This window comes from Macadamia integrifolia, unplaced genomic scaffold (genome assembly GCF_013358625.1).
Source record: "Macadamia integrifolia cultivar HAES 741 unplaced genomic scaffold, SCU_Mint_v3 scaffold2155, whole genome shotgun sequence".
Taxonomy (NCBI): Eukaryota; Viridiplantae; Streptophyta; class Magnoliopsida; order Proteales; family Proteaceae; genus Macadamia; species Macadamia integrifolia.
The window spans coordinates 3,887-28,966 of record NW_024868545.1 but is presented as its reverse complement, the minus strand read 5'-3'; the positions used below and the strand labels follow the sequence as shown (position 1 = coordinate 28,966).

General features: G+C 38.4%; 2 protein-coding genes and 1 long non-coding RNA gene across 5 annotated transcripts in view; 1 reads left to right on the top strand and 2 right to left on the bottom strand.

Annotated features, from left to right (window-relative positions):
• Window positions 1–7,990, bottom strand: part of LOC122065942 (AIG2-like protein D) — a 31,888-nt gene extending 23,898 nt beyond the window's left edge. For both annotated transcript variants that reach the window (XM_042629776.1, XM_042629775.1), the window contains exons 1-2: window positions 7,766–7,990; window positions 4,735–4,807 (exon numbers count right to left, since the gene is read on the bottom strand). In XM_042629776.1, the coding sequence (XP_042485710.1) occupies window positions 4,735–4,807; window positions 7,766–7,899 (207 nt within the window). In that variant the 5' untranslated portion in view covers window positions 7,900–7,990. The remainder of the gene's footprint in view (window positions 1–4,734; window positions 4,808–7,765) is intronic.
• LOC122065943 lies at window positions 4,817–7,721 on the bottom strand. Its single transcript, XR_006136163.1, has 3 exons — window positions 6,730–7,721; window positions 6,477–6,653; window positions 4,817–6,365 (listed from the first exon to the last, which is right to left on the bottom strand). It is a non-coding gene; the product is annotated as an uncharacterized LOC122065943 (long non-coding RNA).
• Window positions 7,991–19,406: 11,416 nt separating the features above from the next.
• On the top strand, window positions 19,407–24,534 carry LOC122065938 (DExH-box ATP-dependent RNA helicase DExH10). Of its 2 annotated transcripts, none has more exons than XM_042629772.1 (9): window positions 19,407–20,689; window positions 21,674–21,988; window positions 22,160–22,264; window positions 22,367–22,435; window positions 22,953–23,120; window positions 23,211–23,282; window positions 23,365–23,481; window positions 23,996–24,244; window positions 24,334–24,473. In XM_042629772.1, the coding sequence occupies exons 1-8, from the start codon at window positions 19,703–19,705 to the stop codon at window positions 24,212–24,214; spliced, it is 2,052 nt and encodes a 683-aa protein (XP_042485706.1). In that variant the 5' UTR covers window positions 19,407–19,702; the 3' UTR covers window positions 24,215–24,244; window positions 24,334–24,473. The 2 variants fall into 2 exon arrangements, with proteins under 2 accessions (XP_042485706.1, XP_042485705.1); XM_042629771.1 differs by having other exon boundaries at window positions 19,408–20,689; window positions 23,996–24,205; window positions 24,334–24,534.
• Window positions 24,535–25,080: the final 546 nt, after the last annotated feature.

Here is a 25,080-nt window from a genome sequence, read left to right as displayed (position 1 = left end):
CCAGTTGTTATAGCTCCCATCCTCAGTTCACTGCACAAGATATGATAACTCGGACTGTATTCATTTTTGCTATAGGTGCAAATGTCTCATGATAGTCAATCCCACAAGTCTGAGTAAAGCCCTTTTTCCACCAGTCTTGCCTTGTATCAATTCACAGTCCCATCAATATTATGCTTGATCATGAACACCCATTTGCAACCAACTAGTCGCTTTTGCAAGGGAAGAACAATCAGATCCCATGTGTTATTCTTGTGAAGAGCTTTCATCTCCTCATTAATTGCCTCCTTCCACTTAGGTTCTATATTTGCCTCCTACCAGGTTTTAGGAATAGAAACAGACGACAAGGAAGACACAAATGCATAATATGATGGCGAGAGAGCATTATATGACACCACGTTAGAAAGAGGATGCTGAGTACAAGTCTTATTACCTTTTCTACGAGAAATAGGAACATCAAGAGACTGATCAAAAGTGAGGGAAAAGGTTATACCTAGAAGGGAAGATTCAGGATCAAGAAGCAATGGAGTAACAGTGATAGTATAAGTGGTAGTTTCAGTTCTGCCTTTTTCCGAGAGAATACCTTTATCACTGGACCATCTTATGTTTTCTGCTGAATCTGTGGCTCCCCCTGAATGGGACTCTTGCTCCTGAATTGATGACTCTCCCTGAATAGTAACCTCTAGACCAAAGGGAACCTCTGAACTAGTAGTCTTTATTCTAATATCCTCCTGAGTAGCACCATCATCTATAGTAAGGTGTAAAGGACAATCAAAAGTAGGAATCTAAATCACCTTTTCACCAACAGAGGACTCCCCTTAAAGAGGTGGAAAGTAAGCCTCAGTCTCATGAAATAACACATCCATGGAAACAAAGAGCCGTCAAGAAGGTGGATGATAGGACCGGTATCCCTTCTGAGTGGGAGAATAGCCCACAACAATACATTGGAGTCCATGATGATCAAGCTTGCCCGGAACCTGATGATTACGAACAAATTAAACACAGCCAAAGACCTTGGGAGGAACAACAAAAGTTCGAGACCCAGATAACAACTCAATGGGACTCTTAAAACCAAGTACCTAAAAATGCATCCCATTAATGAAATAGACGCAGTGAGAACAGCCTCGCTCCAATAGGGAGCAGGTACTTGCATCTCAAACATCAAGGAGCGAGCAACCTCAAGGAGATGGCGATTCTTGCATTCAGCCACACCATTATACGCCGAAGCATCCACACAACTAGTCTGATGAATTATCCCATAATCAACTAAGACTGAAAGCAACCATCTATATATTCCGTCCCATTGTCAGTTTGTAGTATCTTGATTTTAGCATCAAACTGAGTCTGAACCATGCAATGAAATGTCTGAAAGCACTGAAAAACCTCACTCTTATAATGCAATAAATAAATCCAAGTAGAACGAGTATTGCAATCAATAAAAATAACAAACCATCAATAGCCAAAAACTGAGACACGACGGGCAAGTCCCCAAACATCAGAATGAATTAAGGTAAAAGGAACAATACTTCTATTATCAGAAAGAGGATAAACATTCCAAGTTTGTTTTACCAAAACACACGCATCACAAATAAACTAGTCCATAATACAGTGTTTAACTAATGTTGGATATAATCTGGATAGTGCCCCATGGGGGGTGACCCATACGTCAAGAAGTTAGAGAGTGCCAAATCAAATAAAGTGTGTAGATCCGAGAGGGACCAGTGTCTAGGTAATAGGGAGCACCACTCATTCTACTATTGCCAATCGTTGCCCCCATCACCAATTACTGAAACACACAATAAGTAGGAAAGAAAGTGACTTTACAGTTGAAATCCTTAGTAATACTACCAATGGACAACAAATTAGTAAAAAGCTTAGGAACATCTAACACAAAGGACAGTGATAATGAAGGAGAACACTGAATAGAACCCAACCCAGCAATAAGTGAAAGAGAACCATCAACAATACGAACATTGGTATTACCTGAAGAGGGGCAATAAGTAGCAAAGAAGGTATGTAAACCGGTCATGTCATCAGTAGCCCCTGAGTCAATTATCCAGGACTGGGAGGCTATAGATGCACTATGACTACAAACCATAGTACCTGAGTGGGCTGAGTGGGAGGCAGTAATTGTTGGTAGAGAAAAGGCAGCAACAGCAGTAGAGGATCCCATCTGAGTCAACATACGAAGAAGCATACCCATTTCGTCAATAGAGAAGGATGCACCTGTAGTAGTCGAACTATCAAAATCAACTATAGTCTCGGACTGATTTGCCTTGGTGTTCTTCCCACGACCCTGATTACGCCCACGAGAATTGGTAGGATATCCATGAAGCTTCCAACAAGTTTCCCTAGTGTGATGGTCCTTGTTACAATAGTCACATTTGAAAATCGGTTTGTCGGAAGATGATGAAGTAATAGGTCGAGACTCTATACTGGTAGAGGAAACAATAGCAAATTGATCCTACGAAACGAGTTGTAGAATCTTAGATAGATGTTGTTCCTCAGCCTGAATGATCGAATAGGCTTTCTCAAGGGTTGGTGATGGATCACGATTAAGCACATTAGCCCTAATATGATCATATTCCACATTGAGACCTGCCAGGAAATCATAAATGCGGAGCTCCTCCTCACGCTTCTTAAACCCAGCAACATCAGTCGCGTAAACAGGTTGATAAGTCTTATAATCATCAATCTCTTCCATATACCCTGCAGATCAGAGTAATATTAAGTCACAAAAAGCTCCTTCTGAGTTCTAAGTAACCCGATGGACCGTCTTCCTCAGTTCAAAACACTGGGCACGCTTGCCCACATGGGAATACGTGGCCTTAGCGGCTTTCCAAATCTTAGCAGCAGAATCAAGTAACAAATATGTCTAAGCAATAGAAGAAGACATAGAATTAATAAGGTAGGACATTACCATCCAGTTAGCAGCGTCTCATTTGTCCTGAATAGGACCTGCAGTAGGAGGGCATACTAAATCACCTGTGAGAAATCCCATATAACCACGACCAACGATCGACAGCGAGTAAGACCGAAACCAAATCAGATAGTTACTTCCATCTAATTTGATGGTGCTAGTAGGGAAGAGAGGGTAATCATGTCCAGAGGAACAACCCCCTGCTTCCTGAGTAACTGATATCCCGGAATCTTTAGATGTCATAGGTGCAGGTTCAACAAGCAATCACAAGATAAGACGACCAAGCCAAAGCTAATTAAGCATAAGAAACTTCAAGACAAAGGCCCCCAGTAGGAGAACACTCACCACTAAGGAAGAGAACCGAGGACAGGCAAAATTGCCTCCTTTAAAAAGTTTTTTTTTTTTTTTTTTTCGGAAGTATACTACCGCATGTGTTAAGGTTGGTTTAAGTGTAGGGTTGGGTAAATTGGTTTAGGAGTAAGTTTGGTTTGGTCGAGTTGGTATAGGCTTGGGTTAATTGGTTTAAGAATAGGTTTTTTTTTTGTCTAGTTGGTTCGGTTCAGGGATTCAATTAGGATGAGCCGATGAGGAGTCAAAAGAGAGAAGTCACAATGGAGGTGTCTTCTGTTTTTTGTCGGTGGATGTTGCAGGTAGGAGGAGCAGGGATGGTTGAAGGCTGATAGGTTGCAAGCGAGAGGTTGCAAGCATTGGCAGAAATATTGGCAAGAGGTTTTAGGCAATAGGTTGAAAGCGACAGGATCTTACGATCGCCAGGTGTAGCAAGTTGCAGCGAGAGGTCACAGGGTGTAGGCAGTTGCAGAGATGGGTGCAGCGATGGTTAGCAAGGTGCTGCAGTAATGGTTTGCAGACGGAGGAGGCAGTGATGGAGGGTTTGGCAATGTGAGGCAGCAGCAGGAGGTTTCAAGGCTTGGGCGACGGTATTAGCAGTGATGGGAGGGCAATAGTATGGGGCTTGGAAGAAACGGTAAGACTAAAACGTAGAGGAGGAAGAAGAATAAAATGGACTGGGGTTTGGGATTTGGGATTTGGATCTGGTGATCAGACCTGCTCTGATACCATGTAGAATCGAGGAAATATGGACATGTACCTTAATGGGCACAGTCCCTCCTTTATTTATAGAAAAATAGTAGTCCTATTCTTTCAGTGAATCCTATTCCTTTCACGAGTCTAAGTAGTCCTAGGCCCTCTTTAGTATCATTTTTCTTTCTGATTTTTGTTCATAAAAATGGTTTTGGCTGCATTTACTATCATTTGTGGAGCTTGTTTCTATATAAAAAAAATTGATAAAACACAAAAACCAAAAAGAGATCAAGAGTCACTTATGTGTTTTGGCCAAAAATGATTTTCAATTATTTTTGCGCTAAATTTTAATGAACACGTGCTTAAAGTCCCAATATGGAGGGATAAAGTAGTCATTTACTTTGTAATTAGAAATCCAAACCCCTTGCCCCCTCTTCTTCGATCCAAAGTGGAGAAAGAGAGTAATAATAAAGATGGGTGAAGAGAATCTCTTCACCCATTCCTTTAAAAACCATTTTACACGTAGAGATACCAAACTATTTCTCACAAAAAACCATTTTTGTCAAGTAGTTACCAAACCATTTTTTTATAAAAAAAATGGGTTTTCATTAATGATTTTTTTTAAATAGGTAAAAATAAAAAAGAAAAATAATACCAAAGATGGCCCTAGAGTAGTCATAATTGAATTATCCAACAATTCAAAAACAAATATATATATATATATATTATTTAACCTACTTTGAAGATATAAATCAAAATAGATCTGTTTAACTTACCCTTCCTGTAACTTTTGTATTTTCCAACGGTAGAATTGCAGGATAAACACGTCCTTTTATGCTAAACCTATGGCTGCAAAAAATTAACAACACTATTATTGAAGTTCAAATTAAAGAATTAAACAGTTCAGACTAGGCTTAATAAAAGAGAACAACTGGAAAATAAAATTGCTAGAACAATGTAAAGTTTGGCATCTGCAAAAGTATTACAAATATTTTTCTAAAGCCAATACGCAACCATGCAAAGATGTCGTCCTTGTTGACATAGAAAGCATATGACTATTAGAAGGGGAGCAAAGCATGATGTTCTGATGTTCATGTAATTAAGAATATGCAAGGAGCAGTATCTAATGTTAGAAATACCAAAGGAGAGATGAGCATGGTATCAGCTGCAGGTTACACCAGGGATCAACATTGACCATAGAAATTTCAATATAAGTTATAAACAAATTGACTGCATATATAAATCATGTAGTCGAATACTGAATGTTGTCTTTCAATGAAATAGTTTTGACTGAAAAGACTAGAGGGACTAGATATCAAGTCAGAATAATAGAGGGTTGCTTTAAAATTAAAAGGTTTTAAAATAGTTGGACTACAACAAATATATGTAGAGAAACTTTAGTAAAATATGAGTACAAAGAAGAATTAGTTAACACCACCAATAACCAAAAGATATCCTAGAGCATACATTTTTTCATTACCTTGCTCCAATCATAAGAATTTTCCCAGGTAATTTGACAAATTGGGAAGTAGCTTAAGTGTCAAATGGTTGATGTGCGTTGTATTTGAAAATAAAGAGTAAATTTTAGATGATGAAAGGGCCAGCAGTAAATGAACAACAAATAAACAACACAGTTGAGATTTGAATATTGAGTTGGATATGTGATAAGACCATAAAGGATATAATTAAATACGGAAAGAATTTGAGGAAGGAGACGGTAAGTTGGTCAGGCTAGTTCAGCGTATCAAATAAATGCACCAACAGGAGAGTGGAATGATGCAAATTGGAGCTGTTGAAGCAGCAAAGGGAAGGCCATAAATGAGTTAGCAAAAGTGGCAAGAAAAGAGATTAGTGCTTATGAGATAACAATAGTAGATTAGCCTAAGGAGACTGTAAAGGCAAAAAGGATTTGTATAACTACTAGAGACCAGAAATTCAATAGATGTTGAACGGCTGGCACTCATAAAGCTATACCATCTACTTGGAAACTCTTCGAATGATAAAGAAGTATATGATCCAAAAATTCTTGGTTAGCATAGAAATAAGCTCCCACTGCAACTAAGGTTCAAAGAATTGTTTTACAAAACTAAACGTGAATTCATTGAGGAAAACTATTCAATCCCTATTGTTCTAAGGATTTGAAGGATCAATTCAGCAGGAACTATCAAAAAATGATATATGGGGAGAATATATTCTTACGTGTAAGCAGAATTAGGATAGTGGTAACAATTATAAGATCCCCTATTTCTACCAATAAATCAAGCAAGGAAAAAAACCTGAAAGATAATTCACTCCAAAAAAAAGAAAGAGAAGACCAGAAATTTATGCCACGGGCTGTCACTGTTTTCCGGGTCTCCTGATTGAATATTCAACCAAGCAGCCATTTTTTTCCATCTTCTTCTTGAGCCTAGGGATGGAAATCTTCCATCAGTAGCTGAACAATTAACAATCCACTAAAATGCAATCGAAGTGAATAAAAAGTTAAGGAAGGTTAATCTTATTAACAAGAAAAGCATACCCATATCTACCCCCTTATCAATGAAGTAACTAAATTATTGGAAATTCCAGGCTTCTGCACGAAATACCACAGCCATTTCCCTGTCAACAATTTTTTGTGCACATATATGTCACATTGCATCTATTCCTTTAATCCTGTCCATACTTCGATTTTTCTTCCTTCAAATGGCTAGTATTTCTGACATAAAGAAATTTTTTCAGTAATTAATTAAAAGAAAATCCAATGTCAAGATGTTACCAAATATCTAGAGTACCTAACTCTTTTGTTTGCTCATGGTTTGGCGTAAATCAGTTGACTCCTCGAGCAGCTCCACAAACCAGACTTCAGCTAGATAATACCAATCAGAATCCAAACTTGGAAGCAAGTGTTGTTTGAGGGATTCGTCAAGAAATAAGAATAGAAGGATGAGATGGCAATTAAAAAGAGCAGAAGGGGGGAGGGAGCCCAAAATTTGAGACTTAACAATTGGGATCAAATCTGAACTGGTAAACAAAATAATTATATTTTGGAAATGGATTCTTTTAATCAAAAACCCTTTAATGCTTGCAAAAGAAAGAGACACATTAATTTCCGAACAAATATCAATCTATCTACTAGAAAGGGCCTAACAGACCTGTGGATTTTCAGACCATTTTTCCCCTCTTTTTGTATAAAGCCTAGATTTTTCAATACTTCGGGCTTCTCATGATATCTTTTAGGCTGTAGGGAAGAGATGCAATGAGACATAGATATGTAAGGAAGTAAACACTCTTTGGTGAATGATTTTAGCTACTAATTTCAAAATTTTAGTAAACAAGAATAAAGAAAAGTAATTCCCAGTTTTCTGTGAGTGAAGAGCTCCCATAGAATGTCAATAAAAATTGCAAACGAAGAAAAAGGAAAGAATTCTATAATAATCCAATGAAGTTGGAATTGATACTTGATAGACAGCAATCAGCAATAGAAAAAAAACATGAAAAGTGCAACATCCCAAGTCTAATTACTCCATGCAAAGGCAAACCTTATCAAACAATACAAAATCCCAATTATCATTGGAAACTGACAAGTGGATTACTGGGCAATTTAATAACAATTAGAACATTGGCATGAACAAACTCATCCTTTACAACCAAAATTCAATATTTCAATGCAGGCACAAAAAATCCATCAAAAAAGAAGGATACCCAACAATCATAAGAAAATAAATCTTTCGATAAAGGCACTTTGATTGCGCGCGCACTGTTAGATGTAGATAAAAAGATAGGGATAACACACAATAAAACCAGAGAGAGAGAAAGGAAGTGTCTTACAAGTCGTGAAGGATGGCCGGAGAAGATTCAGGGACGCGCTTCAACAGCGCGCGTACTACGTCGTCGGCCAACAGGCTTCCGTATACAAAGATTTTGTGAGAGCCATGAGGACAAGACAGTGCCGAAGATCCCATTCTGCTCTGATGATTCTGCTGCACTGCAAGTTCGAAGAAGGAGCCAAGAATATCTTTGGTAGTGACGAAAGCTCAAACGCACCTTCATCCCACATATTGGGAGTTGGAACTTGGAAGAAGGGCCCACCTTTCGTCCTTTTGGTCCCATTGCCACCCATTTTTTATTTTTATTTTTTTCGGCGTAGGACTACATGTTTTTTTTTGGGTGAAAATAGGACACCTTACTCTAGTGGAGGGGTGTCAATCGGTCGGTCCGGCTCGGTTTTGGTCCAAGTTGAGTCGATTTCGATGTGGGAAAGTTGAAACCGAAACCGAAACCGAACCAATAAAGAAATTCCGGTTTTGATTTTGTTTCGGTTTCGGTGCGGTTTGGTTTCGGTTTGTCTTCGATTTCTTAAATCGATTTGTAATCGGATTGGTTTTGGTTTTTTGTTTAGTTTGGATTCGACTTTCCATACAAATGTATACAAAACTATGCAAATTTTGATTTTTTTAATGAATTTTGGAGTGTTTCGGTTTCTTACCGGTTTGGTTTCAGTTTCGGTCCGGGTTTTGAGCCAGTTTCGATTTGGTTTTGGGTTCATCCGATTTTCGGTGCGGTTCGATTCGGTCCGTGTTGTTATCGGTTCGATCCGACCGGTTTTACCGGTTCGGTTTAGGAATTGACACCCCTACTCTAATGTTATGAGAATATGAGAAAAGCTTAGGGTTCAACAAATATTTCTTGGTGAGTGGTGGCAGTGCTTAAGCGTCTACACCATATAAACACCACATTTAATTTATACTGTTGATCTTTTGATAATTATTCTAGGCTGTCGATTGCCCTCATGCCTCTATTAGGGTTTTTTACTTTTACATCTGGTTCCCTATTTTGTACGAAACCTTTTCTCTCACTCTCTCTTAATCCTCTGGTCAATGTCGAGCTGGACCGTTTTTCACCAACCGGCGAGGGAAGAGTGGTTGGAATGGAGGAGATGGAGTTGAGGAAGCCACGGATGATGCACTTTTGGGAGTTCTACCACCGGCCATACCAAATAGGGTGGAAGGTGATGGTGTTGATGTTTGTGAGGACGAGTCCCATATGGTACCTGAGGTGAACGAACTCGGAGGAGCCTTCGTACTTCTTGGAGCCACCGAACTCCAGCTCTCCGTGGTGTTGGCTATAGTGTTTGTTTGTTGATTTGGCCATAGACGCCACCCGGCGACAGGAATGGCACTATGGAGGAGGAAGAAGAAGAGAGAAGTGGTGGCAAAGGGGAGAAGCACCAACGATACCGGTGGAGCCGGGCAGAGGATAGTTGCCGGAGTAATGCGATGGTATCGGGTGGTGCTGGCGGAGAAGGGATTTGAACCAATTCTCTTCTTGGCAAGAGAAGAGAGTGAAGCACAATATGATTTGACCTAAAACCCAGCTGAGAAGATAAAACATAAATAACAAGTAATAAGTTGAAAAGAAAGAACAGTTCAGATTATATCAGATAAGATCAATGGCCAAAACTAAACGTAGTGCTTATATCAAGCAAACGCTTAAGCGCTGCTACCTTTAAGCCAATATTTTTTGGGTAGAAACTTAGATTCAAGAGTTAAAAGTTATAAAATCCCGTAAAAGCATGTTCAATATATAGAGGAGGGTAGCACGCTCTTTTTACGTCTACATCAGTCTAGATGTTACCTATACCAAATTGGTAAGGTTCTTTTTCCCTTCTTTACAAAAAAGGGTAAAGGTTGTGACATGCTAGCATTATACCCAGCATTGTGTTTGTCTCTCTCTTGCCTCATTGGAAATGTCTACATTTACCCCTCTCATCCCAGCCTTCCCATTAGGTAAGTCGTTAGCTCCAAAAAAAGCTAGCGGCGTGCCCCACTCCCTTTACCCAAAAAGGATGAAATTATAGAAACCTTTATGTAAATAGGTTCATAAAGGAAAAATCTAGTTGTTGGTTACAACGGACAGTTGAAAGTTGAAACCATGTTTTCCTTGGTTTTACCCTTGATAGTTTCAACACTTCTTTTCTAGCATGTAGTTTCTTTGTAATTGTGTCCTCCCTGTCCCTCTCTCTATCCCTTTCCCTTTCCCCTTCCGCTTCTTCTCCATCTCCAACTCGTGTGTGCGTGTGTGTGTGTGTTTATCCCCTACTCTCCCCCATCGTCAAATCCAAAACCTTTTTTTATATTGTTGTTGGCCCACAACGAAGAACCACATGCCTTTCCTTTAATGTTAGAACAATAGGTTGTTAGTCTTCAATCATTTACCCTTTTTTTTAATAAAAGATTACAAATCAAGCTCCTAAACTAGTGGAAGAGCAAATCCTCTTTCACTTGTATAGGGAGAGAAATAAAGGAATATATATTCTATTGCACTATATATGATAGTATTTAGAATTTCGCGAACTAAGCATAACTAAAGTCTACGCCTACTTTAATTATAAACGAAAGAAAGTTGATAAAAAAAAAAAAAAATGTGGTTGATCAAGTTTAAGCAACGTTGAGTTTGTGGAGGGTCCCTTTGCTTTTCTAAAGTTGGGTGTGGTTTCACTATAGGTAAGCCACAATCTATACTATGGACTGCTAAAAGTTACATCATATAGTTATAGTGTGGGAAATCTTTGCAATGCAGTGTATGATTATGTATATAATGAGCGAGTGATGCAAGTTAGAGCAATCAAAGTAAATCTCGTTAAAATTCTACCAAATCCACACTAATAGTAGCTTCTATTAAAAAAACCAATCCTTAGAAATTTGACCATTCTAGTGTGTCATAAGGATTGATGTTAAATATACCGTATGTTCTAAAATGAAATAAATATATTAGAGTACATATATAGGGTTTAAGATCATAATATACTGAATAAAGTGATAAACTCGTTAGTTACAATGTAAGTAATCACCTAGTCCACCAGATTAATTAGTTTCTTTTTATTATTTATTTCTTTAAATAATAGCGATCCACGGTTTAGTCCCACATCGCCCAGTGGATGACCCTGGACTGTGTTTATATGAAGCCCTATACCTTCCCCTGATAAGCGCGTTTTGAAGGTGTGCTGGCGGGTGAATTATTGGTATAAGAGCCGGCCAGTGCCTGGGGAAAAAATGTGCGTGTCAAACCTATGCGATCCACGGTTTAGTCCCACATCGCCCAGTGGATGACCCTGGACTGTGCTTATATGAAGCCCTATACCTTCCCCTGATAAGCACGTTTTGAAGGTGTGCCAGCGGGTGAATTATTGATATCAGAGCCGGCCGGTGCCTGAGGAAAAAATGTGCGTGTCAATCCTGTGCAACGTGCTCTTCCTAAAAGAACACACGCAGCTAGAGGACGTGCTCGCAGTCAATTCCCTCCAGCATGGACATCCACTGCTGCCCTGATGGATCTTAGTGACTATAGGATGAATCTGCAGATGCCCTACCTCAAGCACCTCCTCCATTTACCCCTTACCCTATGACAGTCTCTTATCCTGCACCACCGCCTCCTGAACCATATAGGCCACCGCCATTTCCTCCAACCTCTGCCACTTCTACACCTGTGTCTACCCCTCCTAAAACCATCCATACCATCTTGTCCCCTCCAGAACCAGAAAATCCTCTTTCTAACTTTCTCACAAACCTTACCATCCCCGATCCTTCCCCCCTTCCTTCTTTCATGAATGAAGGATCTCAACCTGCTGCATCTCATATTTCTGAAATGGATGATGATCCTGAAATACAAAATCCTGAAACACCCAGACAACCCCCTGTCCCTCCTACACCTTTTACCCCATATCAAAACCAGGACCCAAAGCAGTTTTTTACCCTGGATGATATTCCTGTTTCCAAATGGGCGTCTCGAATTGCTGATTTTCATGCCTGGATTAATGCTGAATTACTTCATGAAGGAGCTTCATCCGTCACTATCTTGTCTAAATTTGTGGCAAGACTCCAAAGCAAACTCAGAGAATGGTATTTAGCTCTTGGTCCTTACAAACAACTGCAAATTGTACAGCTGACTGAAAGCCGAAAGCCAGTTTTTTACCACTCTCTATCAGGAGTTTCTTGGCCCTGTTTCAAATGATCTTTCAAAGGCCCGAGATGAATTTCTTCAGATGAAGTGTTGTTCTCTTCTTCGGCCAGATCTTGACGGACATTTCTCCCGAATGGCCGACCGATTTCATAAAATTGGTGGTATTTATGATGAAAACTTAAAGCAAGTATTTTAAACTCTTTGCCAAAGCCTCTTGGCGCAGATACACATCAGTTTTTGAAGAACTAGAATATTCCGTTAGCCTCATGTACTATTGGTTCTTTATACAGCTATGCTCTCACTGCCTTTGATAAGCTTTGCAACATCAAGAAAGTCTGGAAAGATTTGTAAGATCGTTCTGATAAAGTCTCCTCTGCTTGTGATACTTCTTATCTCAAAATCAAATGCAAATGTGACAAATCTTGTGACTGTGCTACCAAAAAAGCTTCTCATCACCAAAGGTTTCCCCCTTTCTCTCAGAAATGGAAGCCCCGACTCAAAAAGAAGTTCTCCTTTTATTCTCCAAAGAAAAAATGGCGAATTCTCAGGAAAAAGCAACAAAGAGGAAAAACCAAGTTCACTGCTTGTTATGTTTGTGGAAAAAATGGACATTTTGCCAAAACTTGTCCTATGTCTCGCAAAAAAGATAAGGTTATGCATATGTTATCCTCCCTTCGTCATGCCGATCTTGAGGATGCTAACATTGAATCTTTATATTCTCTGGATGAGACCCCTACAGATCTTTCCTTATTTGCAATAGATTTCCCTGACACAGACTTAGACCCAGAGTCTTCCCTCTCTGAGTCCGAGGAATCTGACCCCCTCTACCAGGTAATACCTTTTCTTCCCCCTTCCCAACAAAGTGTCTCATCCCCTCTTCTTAAAAGCCGACCAGTCTCTCTTCCTCATGTTTCGGTCCAGATACTCCCTGAACCTTATGCTAAGCCAATAACCCTTATTGCCTTCTTAGATACAGGAGCTGATACAACAATCCTGAACCCAAAGGTTCTTCTTAAACTGTTTTGGAAAACTTAAGATCCACCTCTCCCTTTCCTTGCAGCCAATGGTGAAATCTTCCATATCACCCTCATGTCCCGCCAACCCATAAAAATCCAACTTCTCCCCACCTTGTCTGTTACTCATACAGTCTTAGGAACCCATTTCCCAGGAAAAGATTTTTCATCTTGCACATTGTTAAGAAATATTTTCACCAAGTCTCTTGAAGTCCTTCCCAACTTTATTATACAACTCCCAAAAAAATGGATTGACCTCTATCAATACAATGCTGAATCCTTAGGCAATATGCTACACGCTGTAATCGGGAGAAGTTGCATTATAATATGACAAGTGTGGTTCTTCATTCCAATAATCTTACATTCTTACACACACTATAAAATATTATTGCAAAGTCCAGCATGCTAGAGATACAAACAGTTTATTCTTGTCTTTAATGACCTTTGGTTGAAGATCTAATCATATTTTCATATCTCTCAAATCTAAACGTGCATTCATATTATCCTCTGACTTTTATTTCTCATCCAACAATGTGTTAATTGTATTATCACAGAAGTTCTTCTCAATATGCATCACATCTAAATTGTGATGGACTAGATTATCTTTCTAGTATGGAAAGTTAAAGAATGTATTCTTCTTCTTCCAATTGTATGGAAGCTCTGACTGTTTTAAACTTATTTACCTCTTCCTCCCACTTTGTTTATTATTTTATTTATCAAATGAGAGAAATTCAACATAATGTAACTGCTCCAATATGTTGTTCTTTGATAGTTGCATTGGCTGAAGTCTACGTTTTGTTGTAACCCGACAGTCAATGAGACGGGGGTGAATCAGAGAGTCCAATTTCGAGCCCCAAAACCTATCTAATATCTGACACGATAAACTCTGATACACCTATCCTTGTACATATCTCTGTTTGCACACAGTCGTATGCACATTCAGCCTCTCATAAGTACTTCCAAGTGTGCATACCTATTCGGCATTCCACGCACTTCAATATATATATATATAACGCAAACAAGAAGCACACCCACAACATAGAGTTTTTATGAGGTTCGACAGTTTACCTACATCCCTGGAGTAGTACCCGTAAAGGCTTTATACCTACTCAATATACTATTTTGACTGCACCCATAGTCGGGAGCACACACACCCAATTTTCTTAAGCTGAAGTTAAGATGGCACTAGCAGTGCTAATACAATGTGTAGCACCTACTACATGGGAGCACCCACTCTCAGTGCTTAGCACCAGCTAAGCACTCAATAAAGAATATAGTAAATTTGGGCTTATATCAATGCCCTATAGTCAAGCCCTGCCTAGCATATATATCCACAACTAGCTAGCATGCTTACAATTCATCCACAACTGACCTAGCATGCATACATTCATTTACAACTAACCATAGCATACATACATATCATTATACATGTATATAATGTAAATCCAAGGTTAGGAAATCTCACAATCGGTTGCTTGGAATGTTTGGGAACTTGCACTGACAAGCTTAGTGTTCACACCTTCTCTCCCCTTTGGCTTCTTGCTCTTCAAAGTAACCACAAGCAAACCCTTATTTGATTTATTCTCTTCTTCCTTGGCTTTAAGTCAATACATCATCAACACACATTGACCACCTCCTCAAACCCTCATTAATGGAGTAAACAAAACTCCCATTAAGCAACAAAACCCATGCATGGTTCTACTAACAAAGGGGGAAGCTCCTCTCTTCATTATTCTTCTTCCCTTGGCTTAGAAGTAAGATACCATCAATACCACCCAACTACCCTTCTAAACCACCATTAATGGAGTGTAAAACAACTCACATGAAGCCTTCAAGCTTTTCAATGGTCAACAATTGAGAGAAGAGTTTTACACACCAAAACCATAGCCTTATAATCTCTAAAACCCTTATTTCTTTCTTCCAATGTGTAGAGCTCGAAAAAAAAAATCTATAATTTGGTTCACCAAAATCCGAGTTAAGATGAGGGAGATATGACCATTTGAAGTTGGAGCAATAAGATAGCCTGAAATGGAATCTTCGGAGGAGTGGCATAGGCTACACCGTTGGTGCGTGCAACAAGGGCACAGATATGACCGTAGATCTCATAGATAAGAATTATTTAATCTAATCCGTCAGATTTAAAAAACGGACAAGAAAGCACAACCACAAGATTAGAATCTCAATGACGTCATGCTGACCGCTACGTCAGCAGTCAGGCGCATTGTCAATGTGCCATTGGCTGCATCAGCATAAAGAACAGTTGGCTATTGACTGGCTTTATTAAAGCTAAAATGGATTTCAACCGTTGGATTGAAACTGATCTGATTTGGTTGCTTCAGATCAAAGCCATATGGAATCTTTATATAGATTCCTATGTACGCACGAAGCACAGAAGCTACACTCAATCCTATGTGGTGCCAACCTATAACATCCTATGCACTCCACCAATCAAATCCCATATGCAAGCATCTATCCGGTCCATGTCAGCGCAAAATCTCACCAGCCTTTGGATGGGCCTCAAGCCTACGTGGTCGAATCTGGACCATCTATTTTACTTCCCTCCAAGTCTGTTTATTATAACTGAGCCCTTGCCTTCATATTCCTATGCTAAAAACCCCTTAATAGTTCAGACCTTTAAGATATTGAAATTGCACAAAAGCCCTTAAAATTTCAAAAATAAATTCCAAAAAATCCTCCCTACACCGAGAGCAACAGTTGATTTTTTTGTTTGGATTTTCGAACCAGCTTCACGGAAACAGATATAACTTTTTTATACGACATTCGATCAAGATGAAACAAAGTGTGTTAGAACCGTGACTGGATACTCTACGAATTTTCAGAAGACCCGATCATCTGACTCAGCCATGTAAAAAGATCATAATGCTCCTAAAATTTTCTAATTATGCATCTTCCTCATATGGAATCCAAACGTGATGAAATCAGAACCGTTGGAAAGATTGGATTTTTTTTGTATCGTTACATGGAGAACACTTCTTTTAAAAAATTCATTTTCAATATCGAAATTGCCCTCGACTACCACAAATGCCGTTACTTTTTCATACGGTATCGAAATGCGATGAAATCAGATGCACTTGAGTAGATAAATTACAATATACCTTTTTTATGAAGAAACAGTATTTCAAAAATATCATTCTCACTATCGAAAATGCCCCCGAGGGTAAATAAACCAATTTTACCAGTTTTGACTTAGAAACCTGCACCACCTACCATGGATGAATCAAACCACTCCATGCACACAATGTGGCTATGTTATCTCATCAGTGATATTGGACGTTGCCATGTCATCATTTTCAACCACGTCACTCAAACTGGCCATGTCATCATCGCCACGTGGCTGGGTTGCCAACAAGGACAATCATAAAACAACACATTCCTCATGGCATCAAAACTTCTTTTATCACGTTGAAATCTATGATCTTGTGGAAGGAAGCGATGATGGTCCAAATAACAATGTTTCTTTTTTTATCATATTTTAGCCAACAAGAAGAAGTCTCGTTGTTGCACGTGGACAAGCATAAACACCTTTAGTACTCCAACCTGAGAAGACTACTTATGCTGAAAAAGACGTTAATAGTCCATAATAAGCATGCTTTTAGATAAAATTTTACCTTCTTAAATGCATCATAGGTCTCGACCCCATTGTACTATAAATATTTCAACTATTCTATAAATGGTTGTAAATATATATATATATATATATATTCTCAGGCTATTGTGGTCGAGGAATAAGCAAAGTAAGAATGAAGAAGTCTGACTTCATGCACATACATGGTGGCAAATTATAAAGATCACAATGACTAGTCATACACTATGAGTTAATCTCATATGCTTGTATAGGTTGAATCCGTCACTTGCTAACCCAAGTCTGACATTACAAAGCTCCTCACTAAAAGGCGGATGCAATCTATCAAGTTCTTTCCATACTTGACTGTCAGCTAGGTATCGTAACATTTGGTCTTTTGTACACTCTTCATGATGTCAGCTCATATCAAATGAGGTTTTGAATGAAATGTATAACATCTGCAACCTTGGGATTAAAGAAAAATGACATAATGTCTTTGTCCAAAATTTCTTACCTTAGGTGAATATCTTGATGCATCACATTTATAATAAGATGTGGCTTTCTTTGCTCCATTTCAATACAACATTATTAATCATTTGGGCAGGCATCAATCTTGTTGTAGTTGAGCCTCAAATTCTTAATAAATTTATTTGTTTCATATATTATTCTTTAGCAATGTATTTGGCCTGGAAGTGCCTCTAGCAACAAGTCTAATAATATTGACAACGCTTTGTCTATTATATTGCAGAGGCACTTTATATGGTAAAGACAAAGAATGAAGGATAATCTGGTAAACTTCACGTTTACTGGGTATAACTTCTCCTTTGAATATTCAATCAATTATTCAAATTTATTTGTCTCTATACTCGCCAATTCTGTATGATCACCTATATTACCATCATTAATATCTTCATTTATATTTCTTCCCATGAAAAATATATTTTGTATAATTTCATAGAATTCCATCACAAACCAAATGTTCAAACGCTAAATATCTAGTTATCCACAGTTAGTTTAAGCATTTTACACATGAGCATATTCAAATAATTTGTTTACCTCTAGTCTGTATTATGGAGATAAGTTGATTAATGGATCCCTTGAACTTCCAATCCATGACCTAATCATATTTTCCACACGTAATCACTAAAAAGCAAAAGCATAAATGTTAAAACGTTATCCAAGGTATATGCTAAGAGTACTAGCATTAACCACTCAATTATAGGCATAAAAGTGTGTAAGCGTGTAGCACTTTTATAAATGAAGATGTAGTATAACAAATGGCATAATAGAACAATTGACAAATGCAAAGTGGCCAAAGCCATAAAGATAGCCTTATTGGTAGACTGATTGTTAGGCAGTACATTATTCTCTTACACATATAAACACCTTAATACCTGAACCAAATGTCTAATACTAGTAACATATATAATTTACAAATAGACTCACTGTCTAATCCAAAATCAGTAACTGTTATTTTCCTCATGTGATGGGTTGTTTAACTGAAATCCATGTTATTGTGTTTCAACATGAGTAACCTTTTAAGATAGACACATGCAACCAAACTTCTACCATTAAAAATGCACCAACTGGTATATGTTTGCTAAACTAAATCAATTTAAAAATCCTTGTTTGGAGGTGTAACTTCATACAATAAAATGCTTATTTATTAGCCCCCCTCTATCAAGCTCAATTGTGATGCCTAATAGTTGGTTGAAAAGAAGATGGGCGATATTATGGTGATTATAAGAGACTCTAATGGCTCATTTGTCTTGGCAAAGTTAGAAATTGCTAGTTTGAAAATATTCTAGTTGGGGAGGCCATTGCTGTATAGAATGATTTGTTAGAGGCCATTGCCCTTTGTGCGGATCATCTCCAAGTCGAATCGGATGGTGCTGATATTATTTCCTATATTAACGATACCAACGAGTGGCTCCCTTATTTGTGCAACTAGTCCGTTTTAATATAAGACACTTATTTGCATATTATCTTACTCCCTAGCGAAGAAGGCCTTGTTTGCACCAGGTATGAAAGTTTGATCAAATTCCATTATTTGATTGAAAGAACCCAATGCCTCCTCAACCATGTGTTCTCCACGACTTTTTCAATAGATTTTCTGTTATTAAAAAAAAAAAAAATTTGTAGGTGAAGATTAATCTCACTTACCATATTTTCTTCGGATCTGATAATAAGATCGGAATCGACTGATCCCTGGCTCATCTAATCTTTGTATAGAAAATCCTAAATGCCAAGATTATATCGATTTATAATTCAGATCCATGCCAATTCCAAACCGGGTTAGATTGGAATTGGTTGAGATCCATAATTACCTGCTAATTACCTATCCAACCTTCCAGTAACCACTCTATTTGGAACAAAACGAATTTCACTATGCGTTTTCAAATATTTTTCCCATATATAAATCTGGACAAGCCTGGCATGTCCCACACAAATTGCTGTACAATTTCGTTGATGCCCCTAGGGACACCAATTGGTTGGTCTTGATTGGTTTTGGTTGGGCATATATAATAAGTCTTACCAATATATAATGCCATAAACTATTTTATCACATCGCTTAGTTAATCAGACCTCATAGGTTTGACATGAATACGTTTATATTTGATCAGTCGATTATCAATCTGTAATTGAAGTCAAGTTAATCACACAATTGTTGATTTTCAAATGAACTGATTGGCTATAAACAATTGGCCTCGGTCGGGTACCATTCGGGCTAACCAAGCACTACAAACACCAGAATACTAATCGGTCCAAGTGCAGGTTTAACCGGTCGGCCCAGCTTTGAGACCCATGATTGTCCCATTTAGTGGCGATTGGGTCCGGTCGGGTTGGTCTGTTTACAGAGACGTGTTCGTCCCGAACGTTTGGTTTGGTTCTGAATATTTAGGGTTTCGAATCTCCAACCCCTTACCGTTCGGTTACAGAGCCGCCCGTCTGAGGTAAGTCTCTTCTTTCCGTGGGAACCTTTTTCATTACCGTTGCCTCCATCTAATGCGGCTATAATGGTAGCCTAAAACCCTAACTAGAGCTCTCATACCTACACATCATCTCTCCAGTATTTGATTTTCCATTAACAGGGTTTCAAGTAAAGCTGAAATCGTAGAGAAACCCAGAGTAGCATCAGAAGCTTTTCTCTGTGAGCCTTCAGATTGGAAGGTCTAATAGAGCAGGGATTGGAGTGAAAGAGACACTAGAATGGAAGAATCTCCAACACTTGGTAAGCGGAAATCCCCTGAAAATTCAGAGGTCGAACCCAAACAACCCTCTGAAGAAAACTCAGTACCAGATTCAGTATCGAAGCGAAGGAATTTGGCTCGTACGTGTGTTCATGAGGTTGCAGTTCCCACTGGCTACACTTCTACCAAAGATGAAGTTGTGTATGGTACTCTTTCGAATCCTATTTACAGTGGTGAAATGGCTAAAACTTATAGCTTCAATCTTGACCCATTTCAGCAAGTATCAGTAGCTTGTCTTGAGAGAAACGAGTCTGTTTTGGTCTCAGCACACACTTCTGCTGGAAAAACTGCTGTTGCTGAGTACGCCATTGCAATGACTTTCAGAGATAAGCAAAGGGTTATATATACTTCACCTTTGAAAGCTTTGAGCAATCAGAAGTATAGAGAGCTGAGCCAGGAGTTCACGGATGTTGGGCTTATGACGGGTGATGTCACGATATCACCTAATGCGAATTGTTTGGTTATGACGACAGAGATTCTTAGAGGAATGCTATACAGGGGTTCCGAGGTGTTGAAGGAAGTTGCATGGGTTATCTTTGATGAAATCCATTACATGAAGGACAGGGAAAGAGGAGTTGTTTGGGAAGAAAGCATAATATTTTTGCCCCCTGCAATTAAAATGGTTTTTCTTTCAGCAACAATGTCAAATGCTACTGAATTTGCTGAATGGATTTGTAATTTGCACAAACAGCCTTGTCACGTTGTGTACACGGATTTTCGACCTACTCCGCTGCAGCATTATGTGTTCCCAATGGGTGGCTCAGGGTTATACCTTGTTGTGGATGAGAATGAGATGTTCAAGGAGGATAATTTTATGAAGCTACAGGATAGTTTCACAAAACAGAAGAATCAGGGTGATGGTAATAGGGGTGGAGCCAAAGCAAGTGGAAGGATTGCGAAGGGTGGGAATCCTTCCGGTGGTTCTGACATATACAAGATTGTGAAGGTATGTGCTATATTCTTATTATTGGTTTTCTTGTTGCTGGTACTTTTTGTTATTTGCTTCAAATTTTCTATCACATATGGCTGCAAAGTATTGATTTCCTTGACCATAGCTAGGGTTATACTGTCTTATTCATGTCTTCTGTGGGACACTTGTAGTCCGGGAAAGATGAATGCTATTCATATTTTTCCATCGTCTTGCGCTTAGATCAGCACTGTAGGCATGCACAAGGGTCTGAACAGAAACATGCCTTACTGGCATTATTCAATAATTCTAGTTACCCCATCTTGTTTTCGAAACAAGTTCAGTCACCATCATCAGGAGAAAAAAATGATAATTGATAGAAAATGACTCCATTAAGGATTTAAGGAGAATCTAGAGATTTGAAGGATTGGAGGCTTTGATTCATGAAGGGGAAGGATGGGGTTACAAAACCCCATTTATACTCCAAATGATCTCCAACTTAAACCATTCAATCTTTTTACAATTTTTACCCAACATAAGAATTAACAAATGTAGAGATTATGCATTCTCTTAGGTTACCTCTCTCTGCTGGGAGTGAAAGCTGTTGAGAAATCAAGAGTTATCACTTAAGTTTCTGTAGTGATTTTTTCGGAGTATTGTACCCCTTGAAAAAGTGTATTTCTTTGTAGATTCAGAATAAATTGAATATTCAGTCATTGTTCTATGTTTTTCTTGGGCTGGACAATGATTTCATACTTCTCGGGGTTATTTTCCAGTCTCTGTTAGTTATTTCTGTAAATTTCACTCACATATCTTTAGCTGTCTATTCGACTATTCTTTTTTTTTTCTTCTAACCTTTAGCTAGTCATGGTAATTATTAAATTCCTATGGGAGTTTGAAGTTTGATTTGTGTCTTAGTTTTAATGTCTGTGAACTTGTTTTTTCTGACAAGAACTTATCTAATTGTCATTTGAATCCTTTCACCTGGTCTGTGCTTAAGTTGGAGCATTTCTTATATTTCAGATGATTATGGAACGGAAACTTCAACCAGTTATCATATTTAGCTTCAGTAGAAGAGAATGTGAGCAACATGCAATGTCAATGTCCAAGCTTGATTTTAATTCCAAAGAGGAGAAGGATGTTGTGGAGCAGGTTTTTAGAAATGGAATACTTTGCTTGAATGAGGAGGACAGAAACTTACCTGCTATTGAATTAATGTTGCCACTTCTCCAACGAGGTATTGCAGTCCATCATTCGGGGCTTCTTCCAATTATCAAGGAATTAGTGGAGCTTCTTTTCCAAGAGGGTCTTGTTAAGGCCCTTTTTGCTACAGAGACGGTAAGATTATCAACAAACACTACTTAGCAGCTATTTCACGTTTGTCTTCGTTCCGTTTGCAATTTAGTCTTTGTTATCCATTAATTTTTGTGGATGATAATCTCTGTGATTATGATATTTTAAATGTTAAGCTAAATTGATAATTTTTTGCATGGGTTTCTCTTGTTACAGTTTGCAATGGGTTTAAACATGCCTGCAAAAACCGTTGTATTCACAGCTGTAAAAAAATGGGATGGTGATAGTCATCGCTACATTGGATCTGGTGAGTATATCCAGGTAAGTGAAGATTTTGAACTGCAGCATTGGTAGTAAGTATACGCATACATCAGATTTTCCTTTCACATTTTGCATTGTGAGCTGTTGTTCAATTGTTGATAGATGAGTGGAAGGGCTGGGCGTCGTGGCAAGGATGAGCGTGGTATTTGTATCATAATGATTGATGAGCAGGTATGTTGTGGCATGTCAATCTACGTGCATATTATTCTGTAGAAATGTTTTCCTCCCCATCTGGTCACTTCTTATTGTTCAAGTTTGAAACTGAAACTTTTGGAGACAGTTTTTGGACATACCTAAGTGACGTAATAGTGAGGTCCTTTCTGTGATCTATTGAGAAACGCAATTCCTGTTTCTTTCGCTAACAGCTTTGGGAAGCTGCTACTTATTTCCAAATTATGCACATTAAGGGTCAACTGCTCTTAAATGGGGATGCTAAGGTTCACCTTCCCTTGCCTTATTACTCATTTTTATCAAACGTTGCTAAGGCTCACTTTTCCTTGCTTTCATTACACATTTTTATAAAACGTCAATTCATGCTTGCTTCTCCAATGACTTTTTGGAATAGGACTATAGGAGTCACAACTTTTCATTTTTACTTTCCAATGCAGTTCTAATTTCTAAAACCTTTGAGAAAGTGGGATGTATTTTTTACTGTTCATTCTAATGAACTAGCTTTGTTTTTATTCAGATGGAGATGAATACCCTCAAGGACATGGTTTTGGGTAAACCAGCTCCTTTAGTCAGTACTTTTAGACTGAGCTACTATTCAATTTTGAACTTAATGAGCCGTGCTGAGGGACAATTCACTGCTGAGCATGTCATCAGGAATTCATTTCATCAATTTCAGTATGAGAAGGTTATTCAATATGTTCTTCATTCACATTAGCAAATTTTTTAGATGTATTTCATGAGATTAAGCCACATTTTATTTTTTTTCATTGTTTAGACTTTACCTGATATTGGGAAAAGGGTTTCGAAGCTGGAAGAGGAAGCTGCTACGCTTGATGCATCAGGAGAGGTGGTATTTTACCCTTTTATTGTTGCATTCGTTCATGATGTTCAGAAGTTGCCAATTAAAATTAATTTTGTGTCATTTACAGGCTGAAGTTGCTGAATATCACAAGCTAAGACTTGAAGTAGGCCAACTTGAGAAGAAAATGATGTCTGAAATAACCAGGCCTGAAAAAGTTCTGTATTTTCTTCTTCCTGGTAGGCTGGTATGTGCGAAACCTGATCATTTTAGTGGAATGAGGCATTGGTTCCTATATTACATCATTTAGTAGTTATTTTCTGCCTTCTTGTTTGATCCATGCCTTTTAATTTCTCTTCCTTCTTTTTCTTGTGGTAAATTTGATTTCTGTTCTATGTCGCAAGCCTCAACATTTCTATTAACTTGAGTTTTAACTCAAAAGTTTGAGATTGCATTAATCCAAGTAGGGTTATTATTATTATTATTATTATTATTATTATTATTATTTTTTGCTTAACATTTTTTGAATTAAGTTGACTTGTATCTTGATGATAACCTCATTTATTTCCCCCTCCTGCTGTGTCTAGGAGCTATTGGTTGTACTTATTTGTAATTTATGCCCCCTCCCTCCGGGTTTTTTCAACTTTATTTTACATGGAATAGGGGGCCTAGCTTTTAAGGTGCTGTTCCATGCTCAGATGAAGGTTTGGCTGCTATAGTGTCAATATTTAACGTGGTCAGAAATGGTTCAAATGTTGCAGGTAAAAGTACGTGATGGTACAACCGATTGGGGTTGGGGGGTAGTAGTCAATGTGGTGAAAAAGCCCCCAGCAGCATTAGGAACTTTGCCTTCACGTGGTAGTACTTATATAGTGGACACTTTGCTTCATTGCTCTCCTGGTTCAAGTGAGAATGGTTCTCACCCCAAACCATGCCCACCTCATCCTGGAGAGAAGGGTGAAATGCATGTGGTGAGTTGAAGCTCATGCAAAGCAACAATTTTATCAAGGGTCAGTTCATTGTTCTTATTGGTTAGGTGGTTCAAACTAAGAACTTGGTTTAAGCAGCTGTGTCACGTGGTAAATTTCATCTTCTGCAGGTTCCTGTTCAGTTGCCCCTAATTTCTGCTCTGAGCAAGATAAGATTATCAATCCCGTCTGACCTTCGACCAGTGGAAGCAAGGCAAAGCATACTGCTGGCAGTACAGGAGTTGGGAACACGCTTTCCTCAAGGGCTTCCAAAGCTTAATCCGGTGAAGGTATTTATCATTTATTTTCAGATATAACATATGGCGTTTGTCAATTGATGCTTCTGGGGAATCCATGCATGAATATATGATGCAACCTAGTGTTTAAAATCCTGATTAGGTCATGTAGGGCAGCCCTCCCATAGTAAGAAAGTCCAAACAACAGAAAGCATGGGCAGTTCTGTAATTTCAGACCAGTGTGGACACTTTTGGAATGGTAAATCAGACTTTGGGTTAAGAGGTAACTAACTCTGAATGGAAGGACTTGTCTGGAAAGCTTGAAGTGGAAGGAGCTAATTGTAATATTAAGTATATGAACATAAGTTTACTAGAAGATGCATGATGGGTGTAATTCCTGATAAAAAGCTTCAGATTTGTAGAAACATACATTTCAGCCGTCTTTCCTTTAATAAAACACCCACACCAATTGATTAAAGCTTGTGAGACTTTAAACTTAAAGTTCCCAACCCCCAAACACCTGAAATTTGAGCAACTAGCAGATCCAAAATTTGAATGTTCTAATAAAGTAAATGTTTGAAGTAAGGCTGGGCGAACAGAAATTAACAGCAAAGAAAGGAAATTATAGAACCTGCCAACAAT

What these genes read in the sequence shown, in the direction of transcription:
- LOC122065938 (XM_042629771.1), top strand. Translation starts at nt 19,703, where the DNA reads ATGGAAGAATCTCCAACACTTGGTAAGCGGAAATCCCCTGAAAATTCA. An exon ending in TCATAATGATTGATGAGCAG is followed by an intron (nt 22,436 to 22,952) that starts GTATGTTGTGGC and finishes GTTTTTATTCAG; the next exon opens with ATGGAGATGAATACCCTCAA. An exon ending in TTCTTCTTCCTGGTAGGCTG is followed by an intron (nt 23,482 to 23,995) that starts GTATGTGCGAAA and finishes CAAATGTTGCAG; the next exon opens with GTAAAAGTACGTGATGGTAC.